General features: G+C 44.1%; 1 protein-coding gene across 4 annotated transcripts; it reads left to right on the top strand.

Annotated features, from left to right (window-relative positions):
- The first annotated feature begins 766 nt into the window (after positions 1-766).
- LOC112262364 (prostaglandin D2 receptor 2) lies at positions 767-23,914 on the top strand. Of its 4 annotated transcripts, none has more exons than XM_042316832.1 (5): positions 767-1,032; positions 16,726-16,877; positions 18,815-18,927; positions 20,663-20,811; positions 22,641-23,914. In XM_042316832.1, exons 2-5 carry the CDS (start codon positions 16,729-16,731, stop codon positions 23,568-23,570), a joined length of 1,341 nt encoding a protein of 446 aa, XP_042172766.1. In that variant the 5' UTR covers positions 767-1,032; positions 16,726-16,728; the 3' UTR covers positions 23,571-23,914. The 4 variants fall into 4 exon arrangements, with proteins under 4 accessions (XP_042172766.1, XP_042172765.1, XP_042172763.1 ...); XM_042316831.1 differs by having other exon boundaries at positions 16,639-16,862; XM_042316829.1 differs by having other exon boundaries at positions 16,639-16,877.
- Positions 23,915-25,589: the final 1,675 nt, after the last annotated feature.

The following is a 25,589-nucleotide window of genomic DNA, read 5'->3' as shown; positions in this document are numbered from 1 at the left end:
AAAGAGACAGAGGAGTAGACAGAGGAGTAGAAAGAGACAGAAAGAGACAGAGGAGTAGAAAGAGACAGAGGAGTAGAAAGAGACAGAGGAGTAGACAGAGGAGTAGAAAGAGACAGAAAGAGACAGAGGAGTAGAAAGAGACAGAGGAGTAGAAAGAGACAGAGGAGTAGAAAGAGACAGAGGAGTAGAAAGAGACAGAGGAGTAGAAAGAGACAGAGGAGTAGAAAGAGACAGAGGAGTAGAAAGAGACAGAGGTGTAGAAAGAGACAGAGGAGTAGAAAGAGACAGAAAGAGAGACAGAGGAGTAGAAAGAGACAGAGGTGTAGACAGAGACAGAGGTGAGACAGAAAGAGACAGAGGAGTAGAAAGAGACAGAGGAGTAGACAGAGACAGAGGTGTAGACAGAGACAGAGGAGTAGAAAGAGACAGAAAGAGACAGAGACAGAGGTGTAGAAAGAGACAGAGGAGTAGAAAGAGACAGAAAGAGACAGAGGTGTAGAAAGAGACAGAGGAGTAGAAAGAGACAGAAAGAGACAGAGGAGTAGAAAGAGACAGAAAGAGACAGAGGAGTAGAAAGAGACAGAGGAGTAGACAGAGACAGAGGAGTAGAAAGAGACAGAGGAGTAGAAAGAGACAGAGGAGTAGACAGAGACAGAGGAGTAGACAGAGACAGAGGAGTAGACAGAGACAGAGGAGTAGAAAGAGACAGAGGAGTAGAAAGAGACAGAGGAGTAGAAAGAGACAGAGGAGTAGAAAGAGACAGAGGAGTAGAAAGAGACAGAGGAGTAGACAGAGACAGAGGAGTAGAAAGAGACAGAGGTGTAGAAAGAGACAGAGGAGTAGAAAGAGACAGAGGAGTAGAAAGAGACAGAGGAGTAGAAAGAGACAGAGCAGGAACCATAGATGTCTGTGACAGAGCGAGCAGGATCACCTTGCACTGAGGAGGGGGACGACTTTAATCAAACCACCTGAATACTGGAATGACTGAAAGAACAGAACACTCCTACAACTGAGAATACTACAGTTCACTTGGTGAGTGTAACCAGAGCTAACTCACCATCAGTAGCTACAGGTACAGAGAGATAGTCTCAGTATCAACAGTAGTTAGTATGACTACACTAGTTATTATTCCAGGTCTCAGTATCAACAGTAGTTAGTATGACTACACTAGTTATTATTCCAGGTGTCAGTATCAACAGTAGTTAGTTGCCAGAGAGCAGTATTATGGCTAGCAGTGTTAAGGTGTTGTTAATAAGCAACTTTTAATCTGAATTGTACCACTTCCATTCTACCTATTTAGAACAACATATAAACAAACTGTAGATATCGAAAACACAAAGATGTAATATCAATCTGGTAGCATTTCCACCCTGGTCCGTTAGACACCCGGCTGCTCTTCTATAAACTGGTTGATGAACTACTGATGACGGAATGTAACTCCATTGTAATGAGAACCATGATGTTAAGTAATAACTGTTACATGATGCAATAATATCTGCCACTCAGCAGATGCTTTTATCCAAGGCGTACGTGTGGGTGGCCATGGGAATCAAACTCACAATCCTGCCACTGTAAACTCACTACACCATGTACAGTGCTGTGTTCCGTCATCTGAACTTCATTGCCAGGCATTGTACATTTTGCAGTAGCTTGGTGCTAGTTGAAATAGTAAATTAAAATCTAGTTAGTGTTTTCAGTAGTTAATTGCTTTATGGGTGAAGTAGGCAAGAATTTCTTTTCAGACCTGGCAAATTCTCACTCGAATCATTGTTTTTTAGTTAAATAGGCTAAATTACATGTTCTGTTAGCAGAGGACCTCAAAGGGTTCTGTTCTTGCAGTTTGTATAGTATGACATTTCAGATTTACATATGATAATCTTTCACTGAGTATTTAGGATGTAGTTAACTACTTTTTCAGTGTAACTTTAGTTAAGGAAACTATACTGAACAAAAATATAAACGCAACATGTAAAGTGTTTGGTCTCATGTTTCATGAGCTGAAATAAAAGATACCAGAAATGTTCCAAACGAACAAAAAAGCTTACGTCCCTGTTAGTGAGCATATCTCTTTTATCAAGATCATCCATCCACCTGACAGGTGTGGCATATCAAGAAGCTGATTCAACAGCATGAGCATTACACTAGTGCAACTTGGGTGCATTGAAAGACAGCAGCATACCACCCTGCATCCCACTGTTGGCTTTCCTCTGAAGCTAAGCAGGGTTGGTCCTGGTCAGTCCCTGGATGGGAGACCAGATGCAGCTGGAAGTGGTGTTGGGGGTCTGGTAGGAGCCACCCTTTCCCCTATTCTAAAATGAATATTCCAATTCCCTGGGACATTGCAGGGTGCTGTCTTTTGAATGGGACTTTAAACAGGTGTCATGACTCTCTGTGGTCACTAAAGATCCCATGGCACTTATTGTAAGAGTCGGGGTGTTAACCCTGGTGTCCTGGCTAAATTATCCCCCCCAGCTTATGACTGGCTCATTCATCCCTCTCCCCTGTAACTATTCCCCAGGTTGTTGCTGTAAATGAGAATGTGTTCTCAGTCAACTTACCTGGTAAAATAAGGAATAAAAAAGTGGCTTATGGTAGAGAAATGAACATTCAAATCCCTGGCAACAATGTTGTTTTAGAGAATTTGGGAGTACGTCCAACCGACCTCACAACCGGTGGTGATGTCATGTTGTTCCAGAGTGGTGATGTCATGTTGTTCCAGAGTGGTGATGGTTATGTTGTTCCAGAGTGTGATGTCATGTTGTTCCAGAGTGGTGATGTCATGTTGTTCCAGAGTGGTGATGTCATGTTGTTCCAGTGGTGATGTGTTGTTCATGTGATGTTCCCAGAGTGGTGATGTCATGTTGTTCCAGAGTGGTGATGTCATGTTGTTCCAGAGTGGTGATGTCATGTTGTTCCAGAGTGGTGATGTCATGTTGTTCCAGAGTGGTGATGTGGTGATGTCATGTTGTTCCAGAGTGGTGATGTCATGTTGTTCCAGAGTGGTGATGTCATGTTGTTCCAGATGTGGTGATGTCATGTTGTTCCAGAGTGGTGATGTCATCATGTTGTTCCAGAGTGGTGATGTCATGTTGTTCCAGAGTGGTGATGTCATGTTGTTCCAGAGTGGTGATGTCATGTTCCAGTGGTGATGTCAGAGTGGTGATGTCATGTTGTTCCAGAGTGGTGATGTCATGTTGTTCCAGAGTGGTGATGTCATGTTGTTCCAGAGTGGTGATGTCATGTTGTTCCAGATGGTGATGTCATGTTCCAGAGTGGTGATGTCATGTTGTTCCAGAGTGGTGATGTCATGTTGTTCCAGAGTGTGATGTCATGTTGTTCCGAGTGGTGATGTCATGTTGTTCCAGAGTGGTGATGTCATGTTGTTCCAGAGTGGTGATGTCATGTTGTTCCAGAGTGGTGATGTCATGTTGTTCCAGAGTGGTGGCATGTTGTTGTTGTTCCAGAGTGGTGATGTCATGTTGTTCCAGAGTTGATGTTGTTCCAGAGTGGTGATGTCATGTTGTTCCAGAGTGGTGATGTCATGTTGTTCCAGAGTGGTGATGTCATGTTGTTCCAGAGTGGTGATGTCATGTTGTTCCAGAGTGGTGATGTCATGTTGTTGTTGTTCCAGAGTGGTGATGTCATGTTGTTCCAGAGTGGTGATGTCATGTTGTTCCAGAGTGGTGGCATGTTGTTGTTGTTCCAGAGTGGTGATGTCATGTTGTTCCAGAGTGGTGATGTTGTTCCAGAATGGTGATGTCATGTTGTTCCATAGTGGTGATGTCATATTGTTCCATAGTGGTGATATCATGTTGTTCCAGAGTGGTGATGTCATGTTGTTCCAGAGTGGTGATGTCATGTTGTTCCAGAGTGGTGATGTCATGTTGTTCCAGAGTGATGTCATGTTGTTCCAGAGTGGTGATGTCATGTTGTTCCAGAGTGGTGATGTCATGTTGTTCCAGAGTGGTGATGTCATGTTGTTCCATGTGTTCCATGTGGTGATGTCATGTTTCAGAGTGGTGATGTCATGTGATGTTGTTGTTCCAGAGTGGTGATGTCATGTTGTTCCAGAGTGGTGATGTCATGTTGTTCCAGAGTGGTGATGTCATGTTGTTCCAGAGTGGTGATGTCATGTTGTTCCAGAGTGGTGATGTCATGTTGTTCCAGAGTGGTGATGTCATGTTGTTCCAGAGTGGTGATGTCATGGTGATGTCATGTTCCAGTTGTCAGAGTGGTGATGTCATCATTTGTTCCAGAGTGGTGATGTCATGTTGTTCCAGAGTGGTTCCAGAGTGGTGATGTCATGTTGTTCCAGAGTGGTGATGTCATGTTCATGTTGTTCCAGAGTGGTGATGTCATGGTGATGTGTTCCAGAGTGGTGATGTCATGATGGTGATGTCATGTTCCAGAGTGGTGTGTCATGTTGTTCCAGAGTGGTGATGTCATGTTGTTCCAGAGTGGTGATGTCATGTTGTTCCAGAGTGGTGATGTTGTTCCAGAGTGTGATGTTCCAGAGTGGTGATGTCCAGAGTGATGTCATGTTGTTCCAGAGTGGTGATGTCATGTTGTTCCAGAGTGGTGATGTCATGTTGTTTCCAGAGTGGTGATGTCATGTGGTGATGTTCCAGAGTGGTGATGTCATGTTGTTCCAGAGTGGTGATGTCATGTTGTTCCAGAGTGGTGATGTCATGTTGTTCCAGAGTGGTGATGTCATGTTGTTTGTTCCAGAGTGGTGATGTCATGTTGGTTGTTCCCAGAGTGGTGATGTAATTTGACAGGAGTGTGTGTGTGTGTGTGTGTGGGGGGGGGGTCTAAATATGCTGACATCTAACCTGTAACTGCATGCGGCACCCCCCCATTCCATCCCCACCTCACCCCAAATGAACGTGCCATGACTCAGTTCTACTGTTGTTATGTTGATTTCATCGTCTGATTAAAACATTAAATGGCCTCTTTAAACCACTGGCTTTCACCCCCTGACTCTGTCTTTGGCATGCCTGAGTGTTTTGAACACGCCCTGTCTGTCAGAATTGCCCAAGTGCTCAGTCATACCAAGACCTGGTCTGGTATGCAGCCAGGAGATATACTACAGCAACAAGATCTGACATGTTGCTGCCACAGGAGGGAAAACCAAATGTTTTGACAGAGATCAGATCATCCACTGATATTCTACTCCTAATGAAGTGCTAGAGAAAACGTGAGGAGGATATAGAGACAGGAAGTGGCGCTTCAACAGTAGTAGGAGGCTATATATAGTAGAGGGGTGGGATTCATATTCACACACTCATGTTTTCTCTACTTCTACATCATCAGAGTTAACAGAGACCTAACAGCTGGGGGAAGTTAACAGCACATGTTTCATTTGCAGTGGGCATTACTGTCAGTCCTCAAAGCTAAAATGACTTTACCGTTTGAGATTGGTTGACATTTTCATCACGTTTTCTCATCAAAGGAGATACAAAACACCCACAGTCAGATGGATGATCTGATCTCTGTCAAAACAGACCTTTTTAAGGGGTTTTTGAAAATATTTGGTTTTCCCCACTGTGACAACATGTCAAAACATGTCACACACTCCTTCCCTGCTTCCTCGGTAGCCAACAGTAAGAAGTCACGTCATAGAGAGAGATACAGAGTAAGAAAAAGACTCACCTTTTACTGTCAAACTGCAGTTCATTTCTTTGTCTGAGTAGATCTTTTTCCAGTTAGCATATTTCATGTTTCAGGTTATTATATGATTTACATATTCAGGTTACTTGGTACAGTTGCAGACAGTTAGATGGGTCATGATTTGCATATTCAGGTTACTTGGTACAGTTGCAGACAGTTAGATGGGTCATGATTTGCATATTCAGGTTACTTGGTACAGTTGCAGACAGTTAGATGGGTCATGATTTACATATTCAGGTTACTTGGTACAGTTGCAGACAGTTAGATGGGTCATGATTTACATATTCAGGTTACTTGGTACAGTTGCAGACAGTTAGATGGGTCATGATTTACATATTCAGGTTACTTGGTACAGTTGCAGACAGTTAGATGGGTCATGATTTACATATTCAGGTTACTTGGTACAGTTGCATTTACACAGTTAGATGGGTTAGATGGGTCATGATTTACATATTCAGGTTACTTCAGATTTACATATTCAGGTTACTTAGATGGGTCAAGGTCATGATTTTACATATTCAGGTTACATTTTTACATTGTTAGATGGGTCAAATATTCAGGTTACACAGTTGTTAGATGGGTCATGGATACTCAAGGTCATGGACATTTTTACATTGTACAAAGGCAGTGTTTCTCAATCATGGTCCCGGGAACCAAAAGGGGGGCGCACCTCTGCCTCCGTCCCACCACACACCCAACCTCAATGAAAGGCTTTATGATTAGTAGAATAGAGAGTGTGAGATGTGTAAATATAATCAATTTGTCTCAAAGTTTATGAGACAAAATCAAATGTTTTCAAAGACAGAATAAAACAAATGTTTTGACAGAGATCAGAGATCAGATCACTGACTGTGGGTGTTTTGTTTTTACTTTGATGAGAAAACATGATGAAAATTTCAAACAGTAGAGTCATTTCATCTTTAAGGACTGACAGTAATGCACACTGCAAATGAAACATGTGCTGTTAACTCTCCCCAGCTGTCAGGTCTCTGTTAACTCTCCCCAGCTGTTAGGTCTCTGTTAACTCTCCCCAGCTGTTAGGTCTCTGTTTACTCTCCCCAGCTGTTAGGTCTGTTAGCTGTCTCTGTCTCTCCCCAGCTGTTAGGTCTCTGTTTACTCCCCCAGCTGTTAGGTCTCTGTTAACTCTCCCCAGCTGTCAGGTCTCTGTTAACTCTCCCCAGCTGTTAGGTCTCTGTTAACTCTCCCCAGCTGTTAGGTCTCTGTTTACTCTCCCCAGCTGTTAGGTCTCTCCCCAGCTTTAGGTCTCTCCCCAGCTGTCAGGTCTCTGTTAACTCTCCCCAGCTGTTATGTCTCTGTTAACTCTCCCCAGCTGTTAGGTCTCTGTTAACTCTCCCCAGCTGTTAGGTCTCCCTCCCCAGCTGTTAGGTCTCTGTTAACTCTCCCCAGCTGTTAGGTCTCTGTTAACTCTCCCCAGCTGTTAGGTCTCTGTTTACTCTCCCCAGCTGTTAGGTCTCTGTTAACTCTCCCCAGCTGTTAGGTCTCTGTTAACTCTCCCCAGCTGTTAGGTCTCTGTTAGCTGTTAGGTCTCTGTTAACTCTCCCCAGCTGTTAGGTCTCTGTTAACTCTCCCCAGCTGTTAGGTCTCTGTTAACTCTCCCCAGCTGTTAGGTCTCTGTTAACTGTTAGGTCTCTCCCCCCAGCTGTTAGGTCTCTGTTAACTCTCCCCAGCTGTTAGGTCTCTGTTAACTCTCCCCAGCTGTTAGGTCTCTGTTAACTGCTGTTAACTCTCCCCAGCTGTTAGGTCTCTGTTAACTCTCCCCAGCTGTTAGGTCTCTGTTAACTCTCCCCAGCTGTTAGGTCTCTGTTAACTCTCCCCAGCTGTTAGGTCTCTGTTAACTCTCCCCAGCTGTTAGGTCTCTGTTAACTCTCCCCAGCTGTTAGGTCTCTGTTAACTCTCCCCAGCTGTTAGGTCTCTGTTAACTCTCCCCAGCTGTTAGGTCTCTGTTAACTCTCCCCAGCTGTTAGGTCTCTGTTAACTCTCCCCAGCTGTTAGGTCTCTCCCCAGCTGTAACTCTCCCCCCAGCTGTTAGGTCTCTGTTAACTCTCCCCAGCTGTTAGGTCTCTGTTAACTCTCCCAGCAGTTAGGTCTCTGTTAACTCTCCCCAGCTGTTAGGTCTCTGTTAACTCTCCCCAGCTGTTAGGTCTCTGTTAACTCTCCCCAGCTGTTAGGTCTCTGTTAACTCTCCCCAGCAGTTAGGTCTCTGTTAACTCTCCCCAGCTGTTAGGTCTCTGGGTGAACCTAAAATTCTAAACTCCGGAGCATAAAAAAAACATCTGTCCAAAAGAATTGTGAGATCATTGATCTTGTGGATTTCTCCTTGGAAATTCAATTGTGTCATAGTGTAGGACAACTCCAATCACCACCACCATCTACTGTATCTATCATAGTGTAGGACAACTCCAATCACCACCACCATCTACTGTACCTATCATAGTGTAGGACAACTCCAATCACCACCACCATCTACTGTATCTATCATAGTGTAGGACAACTCCAATCACCACCACTATCTACTGTATCTATCATAGTGTAGGACAACTCCAATCACCACCACCATCTACTGTATCTATCATAGTGTAGGACAACTCCAATCACCACCACCATCTACTGTATCTATCATAGTGTAGGACAACTCCAATCACCACCACCATCTACTGTATCTATCATAGTGTAGGACAACTCCAATCACCACCACCATCTATCTATCATAGTGTAGGACAACTCCAACCACCACCACCACCAATCAATCTATCTATCTATCTATCTATCAATCTATCAATCTATCAATCTTTCTATCTATCAATCTATCAATCTATCTATCTATCTATCTATCTATCTATCTATCTATCTATCTATCTATCTATCTATCTATCTATCTATCTATCTATCTATCTATCTCTATCTATCTATCTATCTATCTATCTATCTATCTATCTATCTATCTATCTATCTATCTATCTATCTATCTATCTATCTATCTATCTATCTATCTATCTATCATAGTGTAGAACAACTCAAATCACCACCACCATCTACTGTATCTATCATAGTGTAGAACAACTCAAATCACCACCACCATCTACTGTATCTATCATAGTGTAGGACAACTCCAATCACCACCACCATCTACTGTATCTATCATAGTGTAGGACAACTCCAATCACCACCACCATCTACTGTATCTATCATAGTGTAGAACAACTCAAATCACCACCACCATCTACTGTATCTATCATAGTGTAGGACAACTCCAATCACCACCACCATCTACTGCATCTATCATAGTGTAGGACAACTCCAATCACCACCACCATCTACTGTATCTATCATAGTGTAGAACAACTCAAATCACCACCACCATCTACTGTATCTATCATAGTGTAGGACAACTCCAACACCACCACCATCTACTGTATCTATCATAGTGTAGGACAACTCCAATCACCACCACCATCTACTGTATCTATCATAGTGTAGGACAACTCCAATCACCACCACCATCTACTGTATCTATCATAGTGTAGGACAACTCCAATCACCACCACTATCTATCTATCATAGTGTAGAACCACTCCAACCATCACCACCATCTATCTATCATAGTGTAGGACAACTCCAATCACCACCACCATCTACTGTATCTATCATAGTGTAGGACAACTCCAATCACCACCACCATCTACTGTATCTATCATAGTGTAGGACAACTCCAATCACCACCACCATCTACTGTATCTATCATAGTGTAGGACAACTCCAATCACCACCACCATCTACTGTATCTATCATAGTGTAGGACAACTCCAATCACCACCACTATCTATCTATCATAGTGTAGAACCACTCCAACCATCACCACCATCTATCTATCATAGTGTAGGACAACTCCAATCACCACCACCATCTACTGTATCTATCATAGTGTAGGACAACTCCAATCACCACCACCATCTACTGTATCTATCATAGTGTAGGACAACTCCAATCACCACCACCATCTACTGTATCTATCATAGTGTAGGACAACTCCAATCACCACCACCATCTATCTATCATAGTGTAGGACAACTCCAATCACCACCACCATCTACTGTATCTATCATAGTGTAGGACCACTCCAATCACCACCACCATCTACTGTATCTATCATAGTGTAGGACAACTCCAATCACCACCACCATCTACTGTATCTATCATAGTGTAGGACAACTCCAATCACCACCACCATCTACTCTATCTATCATAGTGTAGGACCACTCCAACCACCACCACCATCTATCTATCATAGTGTAGAACCACTCCAATCACCACCACCATCTATCTATCATAGTGTAGGACAACTCCAACCACCACCACCATCTATCTATCATAGTGTAGGACCACTCCAACCACCACCACCATCTATCTATCATAGTGTAGGACCACTCCAATCACCACCATCTATCTATCATAGTGTAGGACCACTCCAACCACCACCATCTATCTATCATAGTGTAGGACCACTCCAATCACCACCATCATCTATCTATCATAGTGTAGGACCACTCCAACCACCACCACCATCTATCTATCATAGTGTAGGACAACTCCAATCACCACCACCATCTATCTATCATAGTGTAGGACCACTCCAACCACCACCACCGTCTATCTATCATAGTGTAGGACCACTCCAACCACCACCATCTATCTATCATAGTGTAGGACCACTCCAACCACCACCACCGTCTATCTATCATAGTGTAGGACCACTCCAATCACCACCATCTATCTATCATAGTGTAGGACCACTCCAATCACCACCATCTATCTATCATAGTGTAGGACCACTCCAATCACCACCATCTATCTATCTATCATAGTGTAGGACCACTCCAATCACCACCATCTATCTATCTATCATAGTGTAGGACCACTCCAATCACCACCATCTATCTATCTATCATAGTGTAGGACCACTCCAATCACCACCACCATCTATCTATCATAGTGTAGGACCACTCCAATCACCACCATCTATCTATCTATCATAGTGTAGGACCACTCCAATCACCACCATCTATCTATCATAGTGTAGGACCACTCCAATCACCACCATCTATCTATCATAGTGTAGGACAACTCCAACCACCACCACCATCTATCTATCATAGTGTAGGACCACTCCAACCACCACCACCATCTATCTATCATAGTGTAGGACAACTCCAACCACCACCACCATCTATCTATCATAGTGTAGGACCACTCCAACCACCACCATCTATCTATCATAGTGTAGGACAACTCCAACCACCACCACCATCTATCTATCATAGTGTAGGACAACTCCAACCACCACCACCACCAATCAATCTATCTATCTATCTATCTATCAATCTATCAATCTATCAATCTTTCTATCTATCAATCTATCATCTATCTATCTATCTATCTATCTATCTATCTATCTATCTATCTATCTATCTATCTATCTATCTATCTATCTATCTATCTATCTATCTATCTATCATAGTGTAGAACAACTCAAATCACCACCACCATCTACTGTATCTATCATAGTGTAGAACAACTCAAATCACCACCACCATCTACTGTATCTATCATAGTGTAGGACAACTCCAATCACCACCACCATCTACTGTATCTATCATAGTGTAGGACAACTCCAATCACCACCACCATCTACTGTATCTATCATAGTGTAGAACAACTCAAATCACCACCACCATCTACTGTATCTATCATAGTGTAGGACAACTCCAATCACCACCACCATCTACTGCATCTATCATAGTGTAGGACAACTCCAATCACCACCACCATCTACTGTATCTATCATAGTGTAGAACAACTCAAATCACCACCACCATCTACTGTATCTATCATAGTGTAGGACAACTCCAATCACCACCACCATCTACTGTATCTATCATAGTGTAGGACAACTCCAATCACCACCACCATCTACTGTATCTATCATAGTGTAGGACAACTCCAATCACCACCACCATCTACTGTATCTATCATAGTGTAGGACAACTCCAATCACCACCACTATCTATCTATCATAGTGTAGAACCACTCCAACCATCACCACCATCTATCTATCATAGTGTAGGACAACTCCAATCACCACCACCATCTACTGTATCTATCATAGTGTAGGACAACTCCAATCACCACCACCATCTACTGTATCTATCATAGTGTAGGACAACTCCAATCACCACCACCATCTACTGTATCTATCATAGTGTAGGACAACTCCAATCACCACCACCATCTACTGTATCTATCATAGTGTAGGACAACTCCAATCACCACCACTATCTATCTATCATAGTGTAGAACCACTCCAACCATCACCACCATCTATCTATCATAGTGTAGGACAACTCCAATCACCACCACCATCTACTGTATCTATCATAGTGTAGGACAACTCCAATCACCACCACCATCTACTGTATCTATCATAGTGTAGGACAACTCCAATCACCACCACCATCTACTGTATCTATCATAGTGTAGGACAACTCCAATCACCACCACCATCTATCTATCATAGTGTAGGACAACTCCAATCACCACCACCATCTACTGTATCTATCATAGTGTAGGACCACTCCAATCACCACCACCATCTACTGTATCTATCATAGTGTAGGACAACTCCAATCACCACCACCATCTACTGTATCTATCATAGTGTAGGACAACTCCAATCACCACCACCATCTACTCTATCTATCATAGTGTAGGACCACTCCAACCACCACCACCATCTATCTATCATAGTGTAGAACCACTCCAATCACCACCACCATCTATCTATCATAGTGTAGGACAACTCCAACCACCACCACCATCTATCTATCATAGTGTAGGACCACTCATCTATCTATCATAGTGTACCACCACCACCATCTATCTATCATAGTGTAGGACCACTCCAATCACCACCATCTATCTATCATAGTGTAGGACCACTCCAACCACCACCATCTATCTATCATAGTGTAGGACCACTCCAATCACCACCATCATCTATCTATCATAGTGTAGGACCACTCCAACCACCACCACCATCTATCTATCATAGTGTAGGACAACTCCAATCACCACCACCATCTATCTATCATAGTCACCAACCACCACCATCTATCTATCATAGTGTAGGACCACTCCAACCACCACCACCTATCTATCATAGTCCATAACCACCACCATCTATCTATCATAGTGTAGGACCACTCCAACCACCACCATCTATCTATCATAGTGTAGGACCACCACCACCACCATCTATCTATCACCACCACCACCACCACCATCTATCTATCATAGTGTAGGACCACTCCAACCACCACCACCATCTATCTATCATAGTGTAGGACCACTCCAACCACCACCATCTATCTATCATAGTGTAGGACCAACTCTATCTAATCACCACCACCACCATCATCTATCTATCATAGTGTAGGACCACTCCAATCACCACCATCATCTATCTATCATAGTGTAGGACCACTCCAACCACCACCACCATCTATCTATCATAGTGTAGGACCACTCCAACCACCACCACCATCTATCTATCATAGTGTAGGACCACTCCAATCACCACCACACCATCCACCACCACCTATCTATCATAGTGTAGGACCACTCCAATCACCACCATCTATCTATCTATCATAGTGTAGGACCACTCCAACCACCACCATCTATCTATCATAGTGTAGGACCACTCCAATCACCACCATCTATCTATCATAGTGTAGGACAACTCCAATCACCACCACCATCTATCTATCATAGTGTAGGACCACTCCAACCACCACCACCATCTATCTATCATAGTGTAGGACCAACTCCAACCACCACCACCATCTATCTATCATAGTGTAGGACCACTCCAACCACCACCACCATCTATCTATCATAGTGTAGGACAACTCCAACCACCACCACCATCTATCTATCATAGTGTAGGACAACTCCAACCACCACCACCATCTATCTATCATAGTGTAGGACAACTCATCAACCACCAACCACCACCACCATCTATCTATCATAGTGTAGGACTAACCACCACCACCATCTCATAGTGTAGGACCAACTCCAATCACCACCATCTATCTATCATAGTGTAGGACCACTCCAACCACCACCACCATCTATCTATCATAGTGTAGGACCAACCACAACCATCACCACCACCATCTATCTATCATAGTGTAGGACCACTCCAATCACCACCATCTATCTATCATAGTGTAGGACCACTCCAATCACCACCATCTATCTATCATAGTGTAGGACCACTCCAATCACCACCATCTATCTATCATAGTGTAGGACCACTCCAATCACCACCATCTATCTATCTATCATAGTGTAGGACCACTCCAATCACCACCATCTATCTATCATAGTGTAGGACAACTCCAATCACCACCATCTATCTATCATAGTGTAGGACAACTCCAATCACCACCACCATATATCTATCATAGTGTAGGACCACTCCAACCACCACCGCCACCACCACATGTATATCCATCACTGTCATTCATAGACACAAGTTTATCTACCTTTAGCGTCTATTCAAGAAGGTATCTTCTGTCCGGGGGAGTTTTGTTAATGAAGAGCCCTGATGCTCGTTCTGAACATTAAAACGCATAGCTTGCGGTATGGTTTTGGAAACATAAGGAACGTACAATATATTTCATATCAGGGGGAGAAGAAAAGGAAAAAAAACTCCACAGGGTTACGGTTAGTGTTCCCACACGGCCTGTGTGCTAACCTGCTATCTGTGCTAACCTGCTATCTGTGCTAACCTGCTATCTGTGCTAACCTGCTATCTGTGCTAACCTGCTATCTGTGCTAACCTGCTATCTGTGCTAACCTGCTATCTGTGCTAACCTGCTATCTGTGCTAACCTGCTATCTGTGCTAACCTGCTATCTGTGCTAACCTGCTATCTGTGCTAACCTGCTATGTTAAGTGTCTCTTCCTTAATTGAAGGATTATTTATTGCTGATATGGAACATGAGTTTCATATGTTTCAAAAACCGTATCGCAACCAATGATTATGGACGTTTCTATAGTTAAAACCGTATTGCAACCAATGATTATGGACGTTTCTATAGTTAAAACCGTTTTGCAACCAATGATTATGGACGTTTCTATAGTTAAAACCGTATTGCAACCAATGATTATGGACGTTTCTATAGTTAAAACCGTATCGCAACCAATGATTATGGACGTTTCTATAGTTAAAACTGTATCGCAACCAATGATTATGGACGTTTCTATAGTTAAAACCGTATCGCAACCAATGATTATGGACGTTTCTATAGTTCAAACCGATAAGCAGAGCTCACAGCTGACAACCCTTGGGATAAAGCAGAATGCCTCGTTAGTGCCATGGGTTCTCGAGAGCAAAGTGTGATCATGCTCATCTCTGTCTTCTTCTCTGACTATCGGTCTGTCTCTGAGCGTGCGGACGTGCAGATGTGAATGACTGTGTCTGTCTCACTGACTCACTAAATTAAATCAACTCACTGGTGCAATTACGCAACAATCTCTGTCTTCCAATTAATTAAAATGTTACATTCAATTCTGTTCAAAATCCGTCAAGACAGAAATTCCAATGATTCCAGCAGCAAATCATTTGTAAAAGTTTGGATGTCACCAGTTCTGGTCAGTCAGTATACAGTTGTCCAAAATAAATAATCCCCATGATAAAACCACAAATATATTCCAGTAGGACTAAATGTGTCCACATACATATGTACTGTTTGCTCCTAGCAGAACTTGGCTAGGAGAAGAGACTGTCTCATACTCCCTAAAGACCTTCGCATGTAAAATTTGAAAAAAGCAGCAATATTACTGTTGTTTGTCCCTCTTGAGCCACCATAGCAACAGCATAGCCAGAAATAGCTGGAAACAGCATGGCCAGAAACACTTCCTCAAAATTAATCTAAGCTAAATCAAGAAATCTGTCATTCATTTCGACTTTTTTACTGAAAAGGTCCCCCACTCCTACTAGGAGTAGTACTGCTGACCAATCACCAAGACTTCAGTTACCTAACCCTAATCCTAACCCTAATCCTAACCCTAACCCTAATCCTAACAAAAACAAATGGACGTGCACGAACAGCCGAAGACCAAAACTAACAAAAACGTCACAAAATGTTATCATAATACATGCCCAAACTGTTTGAAATGTAAGGCATACGGTAAGCTTAAGAAACAGCCATCCAAACTTGCAGTAACAGGTGTGAGCAATCAGTTGGCACAGTCATTTCAGTGTTTTTCCCAGTAAGGTTTTGCAAGCAGGATAATGAGGGTTCCAAGCTTTCCAAAACACATGAACAGGAAAAGACTTGGTCCACCCCATCATCAGTGATGAGGATCTTAAAGGTGTTAATACTGTAGATGAATGTAATCACAGTTAATGTCATGAGTCAAGAGTACCCTATTTACAGGCCATAAGTGGATCATTTCATGTTATGGAAAAAATGTAGGCCCAGTAGTGGATTTCTGCCCACTACAGTAATGTATCGTACCTGTCTGTATGCCTGCACATACAAAAGGAAAAGACTCATGGTTAATGTCACCATATGTCACAATGACATTACATGTCACTCATCTAATTTCCCCCTCCCACCTCTTTCTCTCTCTCTCTCTCTCTCTCTCTCTCTCTCTCTCTCTCTCTCTCTCTCTCTCTCTCTCTCACACTCACTATTTCTCTCTTTCTGTCACCCTTTATCCTTATCTGTGTCTCTCTGTCTCTCTCTCCCCTCTCCTCTCCCCCCCCTCTCTCTCTTTTCTCTCCAGAGTCATAATGTCTAACTCCTCCTCCTCTGTGGTCTGCCCTTTCTACAACAGCATATATACCACCCATTCATCCCTCTCTCTTTACTTCCAGAGCTAAGACCTCCACCTGTCCTCCACTTCCTCATCACTCTCCTCCAGGATGTTCAACTCCTCCTCTGCGTTCTGTCCTCTCCTCCAGACCATGCTGGACCACTCTTTGAACAACAACACGGGGGTCAACCTGGTGGTGGTGTGGGTCCACGGCCTGGTCTCCTGTCTGGGTATCCTGGAGAACGCTCTGGTCCTCTGGGTGGTCGGCTTCCGCCTGCGCCGCCGGTTGGTTGGCTGGTGGTGTGTGGTTGGTGTGTGTGTGGTGGGGGGGTTGCTTTGTGTGTGGTGGGTGTGGGGGGGGGTTGCTGTGTGTGTGTGGTGGGTGTGGGGGGTTGCTGTGTGTGTGGTGGTGGGGTTGCTGTGTGTGTGTGGTGGGTGTGGAGGGGTTGCTGTGTGTGTGGTGGGGGGTTGCTGTGTGTGTGGTGGGTGTGGAGGGGTTGCTGTGTGTGTGGTGGGGGTTTGCTGTGTGTGTGGTGGGTGTGGGGGGTTGCTGTGTGTGTGGTGGTGGGGTTGCTGTGTGTGTGTGTGGGTGTGGGGGGGGGTTGCTGTGTGTGTGGTGGGGGGGGGGGGGTTGCTGTGTGTGTGTGGAGGGGGTTTATTTGTGTGTGTGGTGGGTGTGGGGGGTTGCTGTGTGTGTGTGGTGGGGGTTTATTTGTGTGCGTGTTGGGTGTGGGGGGTTGTGTGTGTGTGTGGGGGGGGGTTTCTTTGTGTGTGGGGGGGGGGTTGCTGTGTGTGTGTGGTGGGTGTGGGGGGTTGCTGTGTGTGTGTGGTGGGGGGGGGGTTTCTTTGTGTGTGTGGTGGGTGTGGGGGTTGCTGTGTGTGTGGTGGGGGGGTTTCTTTGTGTGTGTGGTGGGGGTTTCTTTGTGTGTGTGGTGGGTGTGGGGGATTGCTGTGTGTGTGTGGTGGGGGGGTTTCTTTGTGTGTGTGGTGGGTGTGGGGGTTGTTGTGTGTGTGTGGTGGGTGTGGGGGGTTGCTGTGTGTGTGTGGGGGGGGGGTTTCTTTGTGTGTGTGGTGGGTGGGGGGGCTGTGTGTGTGTGTGGTGGGTGTGGGGGGTTGCTGTGTGTGTGGTGGGGGGGCTTTCTTTGTGTGTGGGGGGTTGCTGTGTGTGTGTGGGGGGGTTTCTTTTTCTTTGTGTGTGTGGTGGGTGTGGGGGGGGGGGGTTGCTGTGTGTGTGTGGTGGGTGTGGGGGGCTGTGTGTGTGTGTGTGGTGGGTGGGGTGGGGGGTTGCTGTGTGTGTGTGGTGGGGGGTGTGGGGGGTTTCTTTGTGTGTGTGGGTGTGGGGGGTTGCTGTGTGTGTGTGGTGGGGGGTTACTTTGTGTGTGTGGTGGGTGTGTGGGTGTGGTGTGTGTGTGTGTGGGGGGTTATTTGTGTGTGTGGTGGGTGTGGGGGGTTGTGTGTGTGTGTGGCGGGGGTTTCTTTGTGTGTGTGTGGGTGTGGGGGGGTTGCTGTGTGTGTGTGGTGGGGGTTTAATTGTGTGTGTGGTGGGTGTGGGGGGGGGGTTGCTGTGTGTGTGTGTGTGTGTGTGTGTGTGTGTGTGTGTGTGTGTGTGTGTGTGTGTGTGTGTGTGTGTGTGTGTGTGTGTGTGTGTGTGTGTGTGTGTGGTGTGGTGTGGGGGTGTGTGTGTGTGTGTGTGGGTGGGGGGGGGTTGCTGTGTATGTGTGTGTGTGTGTGTGTGTGTGTGTGTGTGTGTGTGTGTGTGTGTGTGTGTGTGTGTGTGTGTGTGTGTGTGTGTGTGTGTGTGGGTGTGGGGGGGTGCTGTGTGTGTGTGTGTGTGTGGGGGGTTGCTGTGTGTGTGTGTGTGTGTGTGTGTGTGTGTGTGTGTGTGTGTGTGTGTGTGTGTGTGTGTGTGTGTGTGTGTGGGGTTGCGTGTGTGTTCACAGAAGGGTTTGGCTCATATCTAAATGAAGGCAGTCAGTTCAGGAAGCGATTTGAATAAACAATGCAGACATGTAAAACTTCTGCTTTTCACTTTATTGAGAAGTTACTGAAAATAAATGTCATTATTTTATACTATTGAATTGCAACATGAGTTTATTTCCTGAATTGGCTGCTTTCAATTCTACCCTGGTTCACAGGTTGTTTCAGTGTAGTGTTTTCTGCTTAGACAGTGTGTGTGGCGTCCGGAGGGACCAGAATAAGTTGTCAATAACGTGAATTCCCTTCTCTTTTCTTCACAGGACCGTGGCCTCTGTCTGGGTTCTCAACCTGGCCCTGTCAGACTTCCTGGCTACGCTGACCCTCCCTCTCTTTACACACTACCTGCACTCCTCACACAGCTGGGAGCTGGGAGGTACGCCGATAGACCATATATCAGTCACCGTTAGCGGAGTTGCCAACAACCAGATGCATCCGGTTTTCCGGGATATAGCTAACTCAACCTAACTTCCTTTCCTGCTCAACTCCAGAGGTGGGAACTCCACTCAGGCATTTTCTTTTATAACCTTTATAACCTTTATAACCGCTGGGTAGATGTGAATTCTACTTCTACGTGACGTCCTAATAATAGAGGGTCCCAGATAAAATGGCTGACAAATTCTGCCATTCTGATGACTAGGGGCTTTATGACAACAGCCTCTCCATTGTCGTGTCTATAGGTACGCCTACATTGAAATACATTAACAGCAATATGTAGGAGCTAAACTAGTAAGCCACTGACAGTGTGCATTAAATATATATATGTATACTGTATGTACAAGATATGTACGACATGGGTATTGGTAATCTACACTACAAACACAAAAGTATGTGGACACCCTTTCAAATGAGTGGATTTGGCTATTTCAGCCACACCTGTTGCAGACAGGTGTATAAATTCAAGCACACAGCCATGCAATCTCCATAGACATTTGCAGTAGAACGGACTTACTGAAGAGCTCAACGTGGCAACGTCATAGGATGCCACCGTTCCAACAAGTCAGTGTCAAATTTCTGCCCTGCTAGAGCCGCCCCGGTCCACTGCAAGTGCTGTTATTGTGAAGTGGAAACGTCTTGGAGCAACAACGGCTCAGCCACAAAGTGGTAGGCCACACAAACTCGCGGAACGGGACCGCTGAAGTGTGTAGCGCTTAAAAATCGCCTCTGGAAGCCACTTCAGCACAAGAACAGTTCGTCAGGAGCTTCATGAAATGCGTTTCCATGGTAGAGCAGCCGCACACAAGCCTAAGATCACCATGCACATCGGTTGGAGTGGAGTAATGCTCGCCGTCATTGGACTCTGAAGCAGTGGAAATGCTTTCTCTAGCCTGATGAATCGTGATTCAACATCTGGCAGTCTGACAGGCGAATCTGGGTTTGGCAGATGAAAGGAGAACACTACCTTCCCCAATGCATAGTGCAATCTTTAAAGTTGTTGGTGGATGAGGAATAACGGTCTGAAGCTGTTTTTCATGGTTCTGGTTAGGCCCCTTAGTTCCAGTGAAGGGAAATCTTAACGCTACAGCATAAAATTACATTCTAGACAATTCTGTGCTTCCGACTTTGTGGCAAAAGTTTGGGGAAGGCCCTTGCCTGTATCAGCATGACAATGCCGCCATGAGAGAGGAGGATGTTATAGCAGCAAATAGGGAACCAACTCCATATAGATGCCCATGATTTTGGAATGAGATGTTTGATGAGCAGGTACCCACATACTGTTGGTCATGTAGTGTATAGAGAGATATGTTAGATAAATAGTGTATGTGGGGCTCGGTCCGTTTTTATAATAAACGTTTTTAATTTAACGTTTATTTAATAGGCAAGTCAGTTAACAACAAATCTTTTTTACAATGACGGCCTACACCAGCCAAACCCTCCCTTAACCCGGACAACACAGGGCCAATTGTGTGGAGCCCGATGGGACTCCTGTTCACGGCTGGTTGTGATACAGCCCGTAATCGAACCCAGGTCTTTAGTGACGCCTCTAGCACTGCGATGCAGTGCCTTAGACCGCTGCGCCACTCAGTCCCACATGAGTTACACCATTGTTGTTTACAATACAGCAGCACTCTTTTTCCTTTGGGAACAATAAAGTTGATCCTATCCTCTAGGTCCGCTGTGTACGGCCCAGTCCTCAGTCTTCTTCCTCAACATGTTTGTGTCAGCCTTCCTCCTGGCGGCCATTTCTCTGGACCGCTGTCTCCTGGTGGCGCGGCCCGTCTGGTGCCAGAACCACCGCTCCATCAGCACCGCCTGGAAGGTTTTACTTTCTGTTTTGTTACGTTATTAGTTCGGTTACGTCATTAGTTCTGTTACGTCATTAGTTCGGTTACGTCATTAGTTCTGTTATGTCATTAGTTCTGTTACGTCATTAGTTCTGTTACGTCATTAGTTCTGTTACGTCATTAGTTCTGTTACGTTATTAGTTCTGTTACATCATTAGTTCTGTTACGTCATTAGTTCTGTTACGTCATTAGTTCTGTTACATCATTAGTTCTGTTACATCATTAGTTCTGTTACATCATTAGTTCTGTTACATCATTAGTTCTGTTACATCATTAGTTCTGTTACATCATTAGTTCTGTTACATCATTAGTTCTGTTACGTCATTAGTTCTGTTACGTCATTAGTTCTGTTACGTCATTAGTTCTGTTACGTCATTAGTTCTGTTACGTCATTAGTTCTGTTACGTTAGTTCTGTTAATTTTCTGTTACGTCATTAGTTCTGTTACATCATTAGTTCTGTTATCATTAGTTCTGTTACATCATTAGTTCTGTTACATCATTAGTTCTGTTACGTCATTAGTTCTGTTACGTCATTAGTTCTGTTACATCATTAGTTCTGTTACATCATTAGTTCTGTTACATCATTAGTTCTGTTACGTCATTAGTTCTGTTACATCATTAGTTCTGTTACATCATTAGTTCTGTTACATTATCATTAGTTCTGTTACATCATTAGTTCTGTTACATTATTAGTTCTGTTACATTAGTTCTGTTACATCATTAGTTCTGTTACATCATTAGTTCTGTTACATCATTAGTTCTGTTACGTCATTAGTTCTGTTACGTCATTAGTTCTGTTACATCATTAGTTCTGTTACATCATTAGTTCTGTTACATCATTAGTTCTGTTACATCATTAGTTCTGTTACATCATTAGTTCTGTTACATCATTAGTTCTGTTACATCATTAGTTCTGTTACATCATTAGTTCTGTTACGTCATTAGTTCTGTTACGTCATTAGTTCTGTTACGTCATTAGTTCTGTTACGTCATTAGTTCTGTTACATCATTAGTTCTGTTACATCATTAGTTCTGTTACATCATTAGTTCTGTTACGTCATTAGTTCTGTTACATCATTAGTTCTGTTACATCATTAGTTCTGTTACGTCATTAGTTCTGTTACATCATTAGTTCTGTTACGTCATTAGTTCTGCTACGTCATTAGTTCTGCTACGTCATTAGTTCTGTTACGTCATTAGTTCTGTTACATCATTAGTTCTGTTACGTCATTAGTTCTGTTACATTAGTTCTGTTACGTTTAGTTCTGTTACATCATTAGTTCTGTTACGTCATTAGTTCTGTTACGTTCTGTTATTTAGTTCTGTTACATCATTAGTTCTGTTACATTAGTTCTGTTACATCATTAGTTCTGTTACGTCATTAGTTCTGTTACATCATTAGTTCTGTTACGTCATTAGTTCTGTTACATCATTAGTTCTGTTACATCATTAGTTCTGTTACGTCATTAGTTCTGTTACGTCATTAGTTCTGTTACATCATTAGTTCTGTTACATCATTAGTTCTGCTACGTCATTAGTTCTGTTACATCATTAGTTCTGTTACGTCATTAGTTCTGTTTTCATACGTTGATGATGTGATTATATAATGTATTATGATGACCTGTGAGTGTTTCCAGTGTCTCTGTGTTTAATCATCAATAGGGTGTTGCCCGTTGTTGTAATATTGTAGACACTTTAATAATAACTATGTCTAAAGTGCATAAGGCAGAAGACACGTTTCTGTTAGACATCCATGCACTGGACAATGAAGTCATCTTCTAATCTCCTTTCTCTTCTTCCAAGGTGTGTGCTTTGGGCTGGTTGTGGGCGGCGGCCAACACCTTCCCTTACGTCCTGTTCCGGGCGGTGACGGAGAAGACGGACGGAAGGAAGCTCTGCTACCACCATTTTGGATTGTACTCGTCGCCAGGGATGCTGGAGAGGGACTGTAGGGTACGGCAGGCGGCGACCGCCGTGTCCAAGACGTTCCTGGCGTTCCTACTCCCCCTAGTGGTGATTGCAGGGAGCTACGCCCTCTTTGGCATCAGTCTGAGCCAGAGGAGGAAGAGGAGGAAGGACAGCAGTAGTAGACTCACCGGGGCTTTGATTGTTACCAACGTGGAACGTAGAGAGTCAAAACCCAACTCAAACACCAAAAGCTCCACCCCCAACCCAAAAGGCTCCACCCCTACCTCCACCTCCGTCAAATTGTCTTCTAGACGGACCGAGCCCGGCCTATCCCGTGGCTTCACCAAAATGGTGATATCAGTCATTGCGACGTTCGCCCTCTGCTGGGCGCCTTATCACGTGTTCTGCCTCATTGAGGTTGCCGCCCAGTACTGGCCGACCAAGGTCGTGTTGGTGGAGGTGGGGTTGCCAATAGCGACAACCTTTGCCTTCCTGAACCCGGTGTTAAACCCGGTGCTGTACGCGTTCAGCTGTCCCAACTTCTGCGTCCGGATCAGACAGAGTCTGGGGGCGCTGATGGAGGGACTGGTGGAGGAGGGAGGGATGGGTGGAGTAGGAGAGGGGGGGCTGGGGTTGAGTATCAGGAAGGGGTGGAGGAAGGGAAGGGGGAGCCTGGGAGGGAACTCATTATCGTCACCAAGCTGTCTGGGAACTCCAGGGTCTCCGCATCTCCAGGAAGACCATCTGCCCTCCTCTGCCTCCATCAACCACAACTTCAAAGTCAGTTGTGGAGACCTGGAGCAAGGAGAGGACCCTCTGAACTGACTATATACTGAGAATGAGAAAATGTCGTTGACATCAACTGAGACAATAAGAATCACCTCTGTTATTCTGCTGGCCTCCAGGAGTCCTTCCTGTGCTGTATATTACTACATCCTGTCCTATTGTTTAACTGTTCCTCAATAACTGTCCATGTTTAACTAGTTGTTTCTCTTTAACTTGAATTCAATTTTTTTTGTGACCGTTTGTAGAATATTAATATGATAACAAAATGATCTGGCACTTCACAAAGAGTTCATTCTCTGACATTGTTTTGGTGGAAATTGTGTGTGTGTGTGTGTGTTCTTGAAAGCAGTTGTCTATCAATAAAGAAATCAATCAAAATGTGATTATAAATCCCTTTTTACATCAGCAGTTTCACTCTCCAGAGTTGTCTGTTGTCTGTATTTATACTGTGTATGACGCTGTTGACTGTGTTGACTGTGTGTCTGTATTCTGTCTGTGCATTGTCTGTTGCTGGCTGCACCTGGCCACTAAGTCACATTCTGGGTTTGTGTTAATGCTCTTGGCAAATAAAGTGATTGTGATTGTATCACATCCAGAGAGCAGTAGATCCATAAAAGTAGGACCTGTCACATCCCAGACCTCTACTTTCAGTTCAAACAGCTGACCCTTTCATCACATTTCAGCACCATTGGTTTTGATGCATTAAATGTATGATCCTCTTTAGCTTCTACCTGTTTCATCCTGCAATTGCTTTCTGCTTAACCTCTAGGTAATGTAAAATAATGTAAAAACCTGTTTTGATAAGGTATTGAATTTGGCCTTTACTACTAAAGCCCATGGAAACACATTGAATAATACATTCATTGCGTCAAAACAGAAGGTTTTAATGTGTCTGTCCTATATCTAGGAGATATAAGAACGCTCAGGAAATACAGGACCAGCCACATGTTTGGACACACCTACTCATTCCAGGTTTTTTAAAATGTATTTTTACTATTTTCTACATTGTAGAATAATAGTGAAGACTTGAAAACTATGAAATAACACATATGGAATCATGTAGTAACCAAAAAAGTGTTAAACAAATCAATATATATTTTATATTTGAGATTCTTCAAAGTAGCCACCCTTTGCCTTGATGACAGCTTTAGACACTTGGCAAAGAGTCCAGTTTTTGGGATGTCTTCTAGTCTGATAACCAACGCTGTAGCTCTGCTATTTTCCACCTCAGATGTGAAAGGCCGGTACAGGATTGAGACGTATTCCAAACCCCCGATATGTTCTAGTTTAAACTGAAAGATTTTGATGGGGATTTTTGCATTATGTTCAATAGATACTTCATCAATACTAACGCTTCTCCGCCTCGCTCTCTCCGTCTCTCTGTCTCTCTCTCAGCCTCTCTAGCTCTCTTCCTTTCTCTTTCCCTCTACAAGTAGTGCACCATTGAGGGAATAGGGCCATTTAGGACACAGGCAGACAGAGAGTGGAATCTCTAATCCCTGTGGAGTCGAGCCAGGTCAACACGACACAGAACCATGTTCACTCCACTCTGCTTTCACCCAGTATGGACAGATTATATATACACTCTCTCTCTCTCTCTCTCTCTCTCTCTCTCTCTCTCTCTCTCTCAACCTAGCATTACTATGTCTAGATCTTAGTATTGGACAAAAAATAAACACTTTCATTGGAGAATCTGCCTTGAACATGCTTTTTAGTCTAGGATTAGGTTTAAATCTGGGAGACCGGCCCTAGGTATCCTAGCCCTTAGTGGTCCACGACTTGATATGAATGTCAAAGCATGCATCAACATGACAACAAGTAAGGCAGTTAGATGTAAGTGTCCTCTATAGGACAGACATCCTCGCTAGGGTCCAGGCTGAGCTCTGTTCAGACTCCTGAGGCGGCCAGCTCAAGCAGGTCATCAACGTGTCGGGTCAGGACGCCACTAGCGGTTAGAGCATTGGGACCGTAACCGAAAGATTGCTTGTTTGAATCCCAGAGCAAGGAAAGGTGGAAACATCTGCCATTCTGCCCTTTAGCAAGGCAGTTAACCTCCCC

Source organism: Oncorhynchus tshawytscha, unplaced genomic scaffold (assembly GCF_018296145.1).
Source record: "Oncorhynchus tshawytscha isolate Ot180627B unplaced genomic scaffold, Otsh_v2.0 Un_contig_3021_pilon_pilon, whole genome shotgun sequence".
NCBI lineage: Eukaryota > Metazoa > Chordata > Actinopteri > Salmoniformes > Salmonidae > Oncorhynchus > Oncorhynchus tshawytscha.
This window is presented reverse-complemented; position numbering and strand designations above follow the sequence as displayed.

Excerpts from the sequence above, each read along its gene's own strand:
- LOC112262364 (XM_042316829.1), top strand. The coding sequence starts at position 16,687 with ATGTTCAACTCCTCCTCTGCGTTCTGTCCTCTCCTCCAGACCATGCTG. Across the intron at positions 16,878-18,814 it reads CGCCGGTTGGTTGGCTGGTG|GACCGTGGCCTCTGTCTGGG; the intron begins GTGTGTGGTTGG and ends TTTTCTTCACAG. Across the intron at positions 20,812-22,640 it reads CCATCAGCACCGCCTGGAAG|GTGTGTGCTTTGGGCTGGTT; the intron begins GTTTTACTTTCT and ends TCTTCTTCCAAG.